This window comes from Lottia gigantea (assembly GCF_000327385.1).
Source record: "Lottia gigantea unplaced genomic scaffold LOTGIsca_112, whole genome shotgun sequence".
Taxonomy (NCBI): Eukaryota; Metazoa; Mollusca; class Gastropoda; family Lottiidae; genus Lottia; species Lottia gigantea.
This window is the reverse complement of record NW_008707048.1, coordinates 354,708-368,580: the sequence shown is the minus strand read 5'-3', so window position 1 is coordinate 368,580 and position 13,873 is coordinate 354,708. Positions and strand designations below refer to the sequence as shown.

The window sequence follows — 13,873 nt, the reverse complement described above, 5'->3', positions numbered from 1 at the left end:
TCCATGAGAATGATTGACAGCTGAATATTGACCAATCCTCATAAAATCAGCCGCCATGTTTTACCCACAAACACAATTCGACAAAGCATGTGTCAATAAAAGAAATTTAGTTTCTAATGACTTGTGTATATCTGACAATATGGTATTGATGTGTCCATGGGTAACTTGCAATGATGACGAAAGATATCCAGAAAGATTGAAGGGGAGTCATTATGTATTGTTGTTTTGTGGTGATTTAACAATTGTATCTATGTGGGCGGAGCTTAAGCTGTTCTCACGAATTTGTGAATTTAGTTTGATTTAAATTTGATAATCGTAAATTGACCATTATCCGTGGTTGGGTTGGGCTATTCTACGTGAAATATCAGATAATGAATATTGTCTTGATTATATTGTAGATATTAAGGTGTATATCACAGTTAGAATTAGCTCAGTTAATAGGTACTGGTGTTAAAACTAAATATATAACAAATCCATCTAACTCATCAGCTTCATCAAGTCATCCAATAGAAGCTTTTGATCCTGAAGGTAAGCTCTCTTAACCCCTTAAATGCCATATTCAAAACATTTTACCCATGTGACTATAACTTTAGTATAACCAAAATGTTTATGGATTGAAAGTCAGAATTTGTTTTCAATATACAAATATTCTATTTTCTCCGAAAAAAATATCAGGCAGTTAAAGAAATTGCACCACATGCCTTATGTTGTATCTTTCAATTACAAGTACCTTATAGTATTGGATACCAATAACAACTGTCCTGATGGCAGATTTTATATCCGAAACATGTGAAAAATATCAATTACTTAAAGTTTGCAGTGAGTTAATTTTCATAATAATTGTTTCAGTGATAGCACGAGGTGGTATACAGAATTTAGACAGACAAAGATTGGCTCATTTTCATGAAACAGTTGGTGAAACTAGTTCTCAGAGTGTAGTAGTAGCTGTTGATAGAATATTTACTGGTTCTGTTAAACTAGATGGTGATGCTATAGGTATGATATTTTTATATTATTTGTAGTCCATGTGTAAGAGGAACTTTGCTGTTTCATCACATAGATTGGAGCTGTGGTGGTTTAGCGAGTTAGATACATGCAGCTAACCTGAGGATCCAGGGTTCAATCCCAGCAATGGTCGGGTAATGCAATTCAAAAGAAACATGTAAATATTGAGAAATGACACAGGTCTGCCTTCTTGAGAGTCTGCCATAGATAGAAATGGCATATATAGAAATAGAAAGTGAAATTCCCAGTTTTTGAAGGGATAATGTGATTTCCGTACATTCCTAGTACTTCTGAAGACTATTTCTGTTTCAGACACAAATCAATCCCCCAAATTGGTGAATCTGTCCCTTCAATATTATTTGAAAAGGTTTTGTGATAAATTTCAGTGGAGTTTACTAAAGCTTTATGTCAAGTATCATTAGATGAATTAGCTAGCCCTACACATCCTAGAATGTTTAGTTTACAGAAGATAGTAGAGATTTCTTATTATAACATGGGTCGTATCAGGCTACAGTGGTCTCGTATCTGGCAATATCTTGGTGACCATTTTAACAAAGTAAGAGATACTTCATTAAATTTTACTTTCAAAGTTTTGCCGTCTCTTTGAGCAAATTAATTTGAAGTGCGAAATGAATTGTAGTCAGTTTTTTTACAGGGAGGTTATGAACTCTTCAATATCAGAAAACAATAATGGTCCTCTCAATAACCTTGACCCTTATGAATAGCTAAGAAGAACTTCAGATGGAGCCATGAAGTTCACACATTGTGCACTTGTTTTCAACATTCAGAAATTCAAATATGTTTTGATATTACAGTTTTGTATATTTTGCTGCCATTTGATGTAACTGATCTAATCAACAATTGATCTATGTGTATTATATTTACAGGTTGGATGTTATCCTAATGAAGACATAGCTTTTTTTGCTGTAGATTCTATTCGACAATTATCAATGAAATTTATCGAAAAAGGAGAATTTGCTAACTTCAGATTTCAGAAAGATTTCTTACGACCTTTTGAACATATTATGAAACGAAACAGGTACAGTTTTAATATTCCATTGGTTTAAATTTATTCATTTACTATGATTTGTTATTTTCAAGAAAAGATTGTTCATTAGGCCGTATAAAATAAATAGTCTGTTTTACAGGCCTTTTTTTTTTTCAAAAATCAGAGTTAGAGGGCGAATTTATTATTTATTATTTATAAGCACTTTTTTAGATTTTCAACTGGAATAAATCAGAGAGAGCCAAAGCATTTATTATTTATTACCACAAATATTTATTTCAGATCTCCTACAATACGTGATATGGTTGTACGTTGTGTTGCTCAAATGGTCAATTCACAAGCTGCTAATATAAAGTCAGGCTGGAAGAATATATTTAGTACATTTCATCTGGCAGCGTCTGATCATGATGAAGGCATTGTAGAGTTGGCTTTTCAAACTACTGGCAAAATTATCTGTAAGTCAAATTGAAATATTGAGAAAAAGAGATTTTGCCTTCATCTGAGGGACAGTCCTCATTCATGTACTGCTTTGTTCTGCATCCAAGTCAAAGAGTGGTGTCAGGTGTTTTTGAAGTGTTTGTATAACTTGTCTCACCAGTAACAGCCATTGTTGTGTTGGAAAATGATTTTATCAATAGATGATACATAGTGCTAAGCTTTGCTCTTGATTTCAACTTTTCATTGCCAAGACTTGCTGAGCATGAATACCGCGAATTTGACAAGTTATCAATAATGTCGCAAAAATCATTCGAAATGGTCTCATAAAAGGAAGGTTGTACCAAACATGACTAGCACCTGAGCAACAAAACAGCCCTGATAGGAATGACAACTATATTTAAGGTTCAAGACAAAAGGAGAAAGATGCAGAAATGTTAAAATTTCATTATGTTTTTCAGCAAGTATTTGTGAGAAGCATTTCACAGCAATAATAGACTCATTTCAAGATGCTGTTAAATGTTTATCAGAGTTTGCTTGTAATGCTGCCTTCCCTGATACCAGTATGGAAGCCATTAGACTGATTAGAAACTGTGCTAAATATGTTGCTGAAAAACCACATGTAAGTTGCCTGTCCAATATTAATTAGTCTTTTGGTATCTTTTTGAAAATGTAGACTGTTCTCTTATTGTCTGTGGATTTTAGTCACACGTGGCTAAGTAAAATTGTTGAATATTAAACATCTTTAATACTTAAAGGAACTTTAAGCAACTCTTTCCCTTGTTATCTGTTAGGATATAGTATTGTTTCTGACACGGGAGCTGATAACCATCAAAGTATCTATTGGAAGGTAGACAAGAGTTCGTAAGTTTCCATCCACTGAGCTCTAAGTATATTATGCATTATGAGTAATTGATAAATATTAATGAGTGTGTATCTAATTGTAGATGTTTAGAGAGCATGCTGGAGAAGAAATGAATGTACCAGAAGATGATAGAGTCTGGGTACGAGGATGGTTTCCTGTGTTATTTGAACTATCTTGTGTTATAAATAGATGTAAATTAGATGTTAGAACCAGGTTAGTGTGTAGTTGTCTTAAAAATTTATGCTCCGGCCTATAAGCAGTTTTTGTCGCCGCTAAAATCTCACATGTGCCCAAGATTATTCCATTTGATATTTGTTGCCAATTGTTTAATCGTCTGAAAGACAGAGTGTCATCATCCAATCAGATTCATTATTCATATTAGATAAAAAAAAATTGATCTTTGTGAGAGACACGTTTGCTTCAACTCCAAATCAATTTAAAAATAACATTTTCAAAACTTTCTGTAATGTAAAAGTAAAAACAGTCAGCACTTCTTTGTTTATCAAGGTAAAATGTCCATCATTGTACACTGCATACCTTTTCTTCAAAGAAACATTAAACTATTCATGTATTAAGAACAAGAGGTTTCAAACTTTTTCAGAGGCTTAACTGTGATGTTTGAAATTATGAAGACGTATGGTGATTCATTCCAACAACATTGGTGGCGTGATCTATTCCGTATTATCTTTAGAATATTTGATAATATGAAATTACCAGAACAACTTAGTGAGGTAGGTAGTTTAAATTATGGTTATTGAAATGGACCCATAACAGTTTGTGTTTGCATAGCCATTTATCTGTTGTTAGTCACAAGGCTTTTGACCACTTAAGAATCTAATTTCCCTTGTTAGTAGTCTGATTACCCAGATGTTTCTTTTCATGATTTTCTTGGACTGTTTTCCTGTTCCAATCATGATCTCAGGAAATTGTTATGCACCACGAGTTCAAGGTCATTAATCAACCAATCAAACACTTCCTTCCTTAAAAGCTTTTGTACCATATTTCAGGAATTTTGGCTTATCCTTATTTAATATTGACTTGTATTATCTATGCTCTCATTTATTTATTTATTTTTTTGCCAGAAATCCGAGTGGATGACTACAACCTGTAACCATGCACTATATGCTATAGTTGATGTTTTTACACAGTATTATGATAATCTACACGATATCTTATTGTTAGATTTATATCAGATGTTACATTGGTGTGTACAACAAGGTTAGTTAAGTTAGTTATTAGAAGGGCTGGGCATTGAAGAGACAGGGTTGGGTCGTTTATAACAGCTTATTGAGTAGGTTTGCCATCCAACTGTTAGTCTCAAAAATGTGAATTTTATAGTTTATCTAATCAGTAATAGCTCACCATCAAAATTTAAGTTTTCAAATCCTTGTGTGTCTAGAATTATCCACATTTGAAAGTTGAAATAATGATTCATCATTTCTTAAAATTCAATATGCTTTGAAGCTCACATGAATAAGAGTGTGCTTTGAACCCCGCTCAAATATAAATATGCTTTGGATTTTTAACAAATATAAATATGCTTTGGAGTTCCAACAAATATAGATATGCTTTGGAGTTCCAACAAATATAAAGATGCTTTGAAGTTCGAACAAATATAAATATGCTTTGGATTTTTAAAAAATATAAATATGCTTTGGAGTTGCAACAAATATAAAGATGCCTTGAAGTTCGAACAAATATAAATATGCTTTGGATTTTTAACAAATATAAATATGCTTTGGAGTTCCAACAAATATAAAGATGCTTTGAAGTTCGAACAAATATAAATATGCTTTGGATTTTTAACAAATATAAATATGCTTTGGAGTTCCAACAAATATAAATATTCTTTGGAGTTCCGACAAATATGAATATGCTTTGGAGTTCCAACAAATATAAATATGCTTTGGAGTTCCAACAAATATAGATATGCTTTGGAGTTCCAACAAATATAAAGATGCTTTGGAGTTCCAACAAATATAGATATGCTTTGGAGTTCTAACAAATATAAAGATGCTTTGGAGTTCCAACAAATATAAATATTCTTTGGAGTTCCAACAAATATAAAGATGCTTTGGAGTTCCAACAAATATGAATATGCTTTGGAGTTCCAACAAATATAAATATTCTTTGGAGTTCCAACAAATATAAATATTCTTTGGAGTTCCAACAAATATAAATATGCTTTGGAGTTCCAACATATGAATATGCTTTGGAGTTCCAAAAAATATAAATATGCTTTGAAGTTCCAACAAATATAGATATGCTTTGGAGTTCCAACAAATATAAATATTCTTTGGAGTTCCAACAAATATGAATATGCTTTGGAGTTCCAACAAATATAAATATGCTTTGGAGTTCCAACAAATATAGATATGCTTTGGAGTTCCAACAAATATAAAGATGCTTTGGAGTTCCAACAAATATAAATATTCTTTGGAGTTCCAACAAATATAAATATGCTTTGGAGTTCCAACATATGAATATGCTTTGGAGTTCCAAAAAATATAAATATGCTTTGAAGTTCCAACAAATATAGATATGCTTTGGAGTTCCAACAAATATAAATATTCTTTGGAGTTCCAACAAATATAAAGATGCTTTGGAGTTCCAACAAATATGAATATGCTTTGGAGTTCCAACAAATATAAATATGCTTTGGAGTTCCAATAAATATAAATATTCTTTGGAGTTCCAACAAATATAAATATGCTTTGGAGTTCCAACAAATTTAGATATGCTTTGGAGTTCCAACAAATATAAATATTCTTTGGAGTTCCAACAAATATAAATATGCTTTGGAGTTCCAACAAATATAAATATGCTTTGGAGTTCCAACAAATATAAATATTCTTTGGAGTTCCAACAAATATAAATATGCTTTGGAGTTCCAACAAATATAAATATGCTTTGGAGTTCCAACAAATATAAATATTCTTTGGAGTTCCAACAAATATAAATATGCTTTAGAGTTCCAACAAATATAAATATGCTTTGGAGTTCCAACAAATATAAATATTCTTTGGAGTTCCAACAAATATAGATATTCTTTGGAGTTCCAACAAATATAAATATGCTTTGGAGTTCCAACAAATATAAATATGCTTTGGAGTTCCAACAAATATAAATATTCTTTGGAGTTCCAACAAATATAAATATGCTTTGGAGTTCCAACAAATATAGATATGCTTTGGAGTTCCAACAAATATAAATATTCTTTGGAGTTCCAACAAATATGAATATGCTTTAGAGTTCCAACAAATATAAATATGCTTTAGAGTTCCAAAAAATATAAAGATGCTGTGGAGTTCCAACAAATATAAATATACTTTGGAGTTCCAACAAATATAAATATACTTTGGAGTTCCAACAAATATAAATATTCTTTGGAGTTCCAACAAATATAAATATGCTTTGGAGTTCCAACAAATATAAATATACTTTGGAGTTCCAACAAATATAAATATTCTGTGGAGTTCCAACAAATATAAATGTACTTTGGAGTTCCAACAAATATAAATATACTTTGGAGTTCCAACAAATATAAATATACTTTGGAGTTCCAACACTTCAATATGAAACTTTAATGAATGATTTCTATGGAGTTTGGCAGAGTTTATTTTGGTTATGTGATAGTTTGTGATAATTAATTTTAGATAATGAACAGTTAGCTAGGTCTGGTACAAATTGTCTAGAGAATTTAGTAATATCTAATGGTAATAAGTTTTCTAGTGCTGTGTGGGATCAAACTTGTTCTTGTATGTTAGACATCTTTAAATCTACCATTCCACACAAGTAAGTTTAAAAATTCAATATATGCCATTAATGATGTGGCAAATCTGATTGAAATAACTCATATAGGTACTCAGATAGGAACTTAGATAGGTAATGACGCAATATGATTGGAAGGGCTCATTTGTAACATTTGGGGTTTTTTTTTGTTGATTATCAAAGTATACTCAGCCTAATAACAGGTCACCTCTTCCATCTTTTTTCACGTGGTTAAACCTTGGTTTATCCCTGTCAGTGATACTGGTCGGAGGTTCTGCCCTGGCAAAATTTCTCTCATTGCACACAGCCTATACTCACACAGAAAAAAGTAAAAACTCCATATTCATTTCATTTGGCTTCTTCTATCTCAAGTACTTATATACTAATATATTTATGTATTTATTGTAGTTTACTAACATGGAAAGCAGATAATGATGAATCTCAGTCTGTATCAAGACAAGATACTAATAATGATAATGATGTGGTAAGTTGATATGGTCTCATGATTAAACATAATTATTATGCTTTAACTCTAGAATACACATAATGTTTATTAGCATTTATAGTGCACAGTTTTTTACCATGTGTATCATTTCCAAACTTGTCTCAAAAGAAAAAGAAAAAGGAAAGAAAGAAACAAGTATATTTTACTAGGATAACAACTTAGGTTCACGGTTAAGGATCCTTTCTACCAGCTGGTCCCTGGCTAAACTTCTTGGCATTGATCTTTTCCGAAAATATTTAACTCGAAATATACATGGAATAATAACTCAAAATGTAGTTCTACTTGTCCAACTTCAGTTGGGTCGCATTCTGAAAATAGGTCAGACGTCTGAAGATCACATAGCGTGAAACTCTGAGTAACAACATGATTCAAGTTCTGTTTTATTCAATTTATATTTCTATATCGGTCTACAATTGATGTATTTTAACAGTGAATATATTATATTTATTATTTATTGACTATAGTGAAAATGATTATATTTTGTATTATAGGATGATAAATCTATTAATTCAGTAGATTCTAGTATGGATACTAATAAATTAAAACGTGCTGATAGTTCTATTAGTATTAATAGTACTGTATCAGTTGACTCTCGTGATCAGAAAATACCTCGTTCGAGTAAGTTACCTTGCCTTCAATTGATGTATCCTTATTGTGGTTTCTCCTGATGAAGATTGTATATCTGAAACATGTGGAGACACCATGAAATGATCTCTTAAAAATAGGCTATATGCATTTGTTCTCCATTCATGCAGAGGTATCTTGAGTTGATGATTTGGGCTTCTGAATGGCATCAAGTTTTCTGGATGATGAACGTACTATGCATTCAAAGGAATAATATATACGAATCAAAAACTATTGACTGCAGATTGGAAGCTGTGGAAAATTGTATCTTGGTTTTATGTCTCCAAAGTACTAGAGGCTTTTTCCATGTCTATCAGTTTGACTCGAATGTCGAGGGATCTGAGTTGACGATCTGAACTTTTCATCTTTATCTAAAAGATATCAAACTATGGACCAGTAGGATAGCTTGCAAGAGCCTGATCAATCTATTGGGTTGAAATATTTTGTATTAAGAATTATGTATTATTTTGTAGAGATCTCATCTGATATCAAGTTATTTCAAGGATTATTAATTAAATGTGTGGTACAACTAGAATTAATACAAACAATAGACAATATAGTTTTCTTTCCTACTACCAGTAAGAAGGAAGATGCTGAGAATTTAGCTTTAGCTCAGGTAATATTCTCTCAGTAGTAGTTATTACTCCTGTTCAGTGAGTTTGTCAGGATGTCAAACTGTTTGCAGTTTAACCCCATTAGACATACTCCAACTGTCCTCTGTTCATAGAGAAGAGAATATGTTGTTTCTCACAAATGATTCTAAGAACCAAATTTTAAGCATCCATTAATCGGTGTCTTTAATACACAAATATGGCCCCTCTAAAAAATGTTGACAACCCAATCAGTGACATTTTTGGGTTGCTTGATTAGTGAGTTCTGCTTGTCGTCATTAATGGAATCAACTGAATGTCCACTTGAATAAAACAAGTTGGAACAGAGTTCAGAACACGTTATAAAATTGCGGAAGAATAGTAGGTGCAGACAGAATTCAAAATGGCCCAGAAGGAAATAAATGGGAAGATTTTGAATGTGACACATTCTGCTTCTGTAACATTCAATTGAGATTAGAATGGAACCAACAGAACCTGATCAGACCTCTCCAATCGTATGCTACCCTGGTGTCTAAAGATGTGAGTATGCCCTGTTGTAAGTCAAGTATTATTTTATTTTCCAGGCTGGTAAAGAAGAAGTACCGTACTATATGTATGATTCTGGTCAACAACATGAAGATCAAGGAATGTACCAGTTCTTAAATTCAGCCCAACTCATACATCTAGTGGACTGTTTATTAGAGTCACATCACTTTGCCAAAAAATTCAACTCAAATCATGAACAGCGAAATGTCTTATGGAAAGCAGGTTGGTTAAAATTCTTTTCTAGCTGCTGGCAAGTTATCTTTTTCGTCTAAATTTTTAGAATTTAACACCCAAACCATAATTGCTTATAGCATAGAAAGACAGAAACAACTATATTTTACAAGGATAACAACTTAGGTTCACAGTTAAAGATCCTTTCCACCAGCTGGTCCTTGGCTAAACCTCTTGGCATTGATCTTTCCTGGATTATCCGTACCCATTTACAGCTGGGTCGACTGAAATTATGAGTGAAGATGACTTAAACAAGGTTATCAGACGTTCACACGCCGATCAAGATTGGAACCCACAGCCAAAGCAAATGATGTCATGTTAAGAACCAATGCTCTATTCGACTGTGCTATAGAACCTCACAAACATAACTCAAGTTACATTATCTTTTAGAAAGTGTTTCTTTTAAAACTAAAAGGGTCACAGTTTAATTTGCAAACCAAATGGTCACGATTCTTTTTGCAATAAATTAATTTATCTTCACCTACCTGACATAGTTTAATTTGATTTCAGGTTTTAAGGGTAAAGCTAAACCAAACTTGTTAAAACAAGAAACACAAAGTTTAGCATGTTTGTTCCGTATATTATTCCGTATGTATAATGATGACTCTAGACAAGATGCCTGGCCAGACATAGAGAAAAAACTTCTAGGGTAAGTTAGTGTCAAATATTTTTATTAATTTCAATTTTGGAAAATATAGGATGTATGCCTGCATTAATATGTGACTTGTCAATAAAAATTTCAGCTTATACTGCAATATTTAAAATGGCTGCTGTTTTTTTATAGGGAACTTTCTGATCAATTCCCTGTTTCATATTAGTGCATTAATGTCTACTCTGATTAAGTTCTTAAAATTGAAAATGGAAATAATGGGGTTGTGATAAGGGATATGACTATTATGTTTGATATCACCAACAGAATCTGTATATTTGATGGTTTTACAGAAAAATTAAAAGAGTTTCACGCTGTGTGATCTTCAGGTTCTGTTTTATTATTTCTATATCGCTTTGCAATTGACATATTGAGCACTTTTTTAACTATGAAAAGATTTTGTTATTGTATTCAAATGTTTAATGATAAATGTATTATTATTTTAGAGTTTGTCGAGATGCCTTAGAATATTTTCTATCTTTACAATCTGACAGTCATCGTGAAGCATGGAGTAGTTTAATGTTATTATTATTGACTCGCTTACTTAAAATGTCTGATGAAAGGGTAGGTACAATACTTTGGAATAAATGCATATTAACCATGGCATATTTCATGCAGACACAGGTTTTGGAAAGAAAATTGTTATCAGGACTGAACTGGAGGTTAACATTTCAATTTACTTGTAATCAAACTCAGTGGATGGGAGTTTTTTTCATATGAAAGCATATTACAAATATCATGTCTTTGGTCTAAGATTGACATAGAGATCTTCAACAACAACAAAACAACATCCCTGTAATTGACTTCAGACTTACTTTTGCAAGTGAAAAAGGACCTATATGGCAGAAATCATCCTTAAGTAGCTACTCTGATACAAAACATGACATAGCAGAATTGTTCATTAATGCCTAGTTCACACCAACGGCGAATGCCGCACTTTAAATCGGCGACCAAAGCGCAATCATTTTTTGTTTACTTTTCAAAAAATATCACGATCCCCTAAGTAATGTTACGCTCTGATAGCTCTGATACGAATTGGTTACGCTTTGGGGACGAATTATTTCCCGATTTGATCACGCTTTGATAAACTTTATTAAGCTTTGATGCGGTTATGACACTTTAAATCACGCTCTGATACGATTATCAAGCTCTGTTGAGCATTGTTAAGCTCTATTACGCATTGGAAAATTTCGAAATGGCCGATTTCATGCCGCTCTTGATCAAGTGATGACAGACCGTGAAGACTGGGGTCCCCGCTTTGAATAAAGCTCTGTTAAGCTTTCCTACGCTTTGAGTCAAGCTTTGCTGAACTTAGTTACGCTTTGTTAAGCTTTGATACGTTCTTGGTGCTTTAATTAATTCGTGACAGAGCGCCCAAAATTTTTAAACAGTTTAAAAAATTTTGGCGCTCTTGTCGAATATCCAGCTTTGCTCAAAGCTTTCCAACGATCTATTACGACCCTGGCGCTTTAGTCGAGCTTTGTTACGCTTTGGTACCGCTTTGTACGCCGCTTTAAAGCGCCATCAAAGCGCCGTGGGTGTGAACTGAGCATAAAGAAAAATACCATATACTTCTATTAATGAATATTGTAATTAGTTGGTCTGATAACAAAAACATTTTTGTTTATTTCAGTTCCGTGTCCATGCAGCTGTATATTATCCATTATTATGTGAAGTCATAATGTTTGATTTAAAATTAGAACTTCGATCAATATTGAAGAAATTTTTGTTACGAATAGCTCCTACCTTTAATATAACAGAGGCATAACTTGTCATTATCTCTATATATATCACGTTATTTATTATTTCTTTAATCTTCAAGTCTGTTTAACTTTCACGTGAGGGAACTGACCTGCAGACGTCTGCTTTGATTGGTTGCTTACTAATTTTTTAATGTTACAATTTAGTGACACGTTCAGTAGATAATTTGTTTGTCTACAGGGTAATTTCGAAAGATTTTTTATTTTCATTCATTATTTTTGTTTGTGTCTGACTGTAATGGTAGATAACTCTAATGCTAGCTGATTCTTTTTTGCTCTCTCTCTCTCAAAAAAAATATGAATTTAAGATTAAAAATTATCCATAATACCATTATGAAACTTATTTGATAATTACATTGGGTTTATATTAATTCATTATAATACCATTGTTTATAATAATTTGTATTTTAGTAATTTAAGTAATTGTATAATATGTTGTGTATATTATACATTGTATATAGTTTTACTTGAGGGCATATTTTTGAGCTTGTATGCATTTAATAGATGTATATAGATTAAAGAGTTTCATTGCTTATGATAATGTTTCAAGCATATTTTGAAATAAAATAAAATGGAAATCTGTTGTAAATGTCATGTAGGCTGTAGTCAGTAAAACAGAAATAGTGCTGATCTTCACATTCCAAAAATATTTTCACATTCATTTATCATAAAGGGAGGCATTCATCTAACATTTTGTCTAACAAGAGAGTTCAATTCTAGAAAATGAATGTCATATTAGGTGTGAAAAATTCAGAGAAATTAATTTATTTAATTGCAGACGTACTAGATTTTTTCTGTAATGTGAATAATTATATCCCTTTAACATTTAAAGACCTACTAATAAACATTTGGTATTATACAATATAATGAATAAAATTGTTGGTATTTTAATAGTCTAATTGTTACATATATTGAAAATGGAGGGTGGTTTATTATTATATATATGGTATTCAGATAAATATATATATTCTTTCAATTGGTGCAAAGTTTATCATAATAATATATATATATAGATAGGGGTTATTCTATATTTTGGGATTTATAATTATTAATATGCTTTCTTAGGTATGTTTCACATAAAATAAAGAAACACACAGACATATAAGAGGTTTTAAGATATTTACCTACATTTGAAAGTTTCTGAATGTAGGTTTAATATTAGTATAGTTTTTTTATTATCTTGTGGTTCTTCAGTAGAGTGACTTCTGAAATCAAAATTCAAAACGTCTTGAAAATATACCATGGTAAAAGCATCATAACTTGTATAGTATTGTATAGAGAGATATATAATATAAAAACATAATATATTAAAGTTGATTGTATAATAGAGGGAGTTGTTATTGAAGGATTAAACCTATTATTTGCTCTCTATATCTCTATAATAGACAGTTTTGTTAATTTGAAACTGTGTCATGGCTTTACATTTACCCTCCGAATTCTTATTTGTAGCTGTATATTATATGACTTGTGATACACTAACAGATACTCGTCCAAATGAAGTGCTTGATTATTATTTATTAGTAATTTTATGAATTTTAATGTAAAGCCTATTTGTTCTGTGTTTAAAACTACATTGTGCAGTAAAGTAGGACGTAAAACTCCATTCATTTCATTTCATTTCATTTCTGAGTTTAAAATGCATGAGGTTAAGATCATACATATATTATTCAAATATAAAAATGAATAGTCCACTTTTTATTTTTTAGGTAGATTAAGTAGTAATGAACACACTTTAGGACCAGCTTATGTAATTTCTATTATCTACCCTTAAACAAAATTTTGTTGAAATTCCTGTTCAAACTTTGCTTGACTTTCTTGTAGGTAGGCTCAAGTCACGAGTTTGTTAAAGAAAAGGGATGGAGCTTCAGTCATGCAATAACATCAAA

At 31.6% G+C, this 13,873-nt stretch overlaps 1 protein-coding gene across 1 annotated transcript; it reads left to right on the top strand.

Moving 5' to 3' along the window:
* Window positions 1–398: 398 nt before the first annotated feature.
* On the top strand, window positions 399–11,995 carry LOTGIDRAFT_171263 (hypothetical protein; the record flags this gene model as incomplete). Its single annotated transcript, XM_009047453.1, has 17 exons — window positions 399–528; window positions 850–996; window positions 1,392–1,561; window positions 1,893–2,044; window positions 2,294–2,466; window positions 2,908–3,068; window positions 3,394–3,524; window positions 3,913–4,042; window positions 4,394–4,529; window positions 6,968–7,106; window positions 7,491–7,566; window positions 8,079–8,205; window positions 8,685–8,827; window positions 9,386–9,569; window positions 10,089–10,227; window positions 10,674–10,791; window positions 11,861–11,995. Coding segments are annotated over 17 exons (2,391 nt in total), but the record flags the coding sequence as incomplete, so codon positions are not given.
* Between the last annotated feature and the right edge of the window lie 1,878 nt (window positions 11,996–13,873).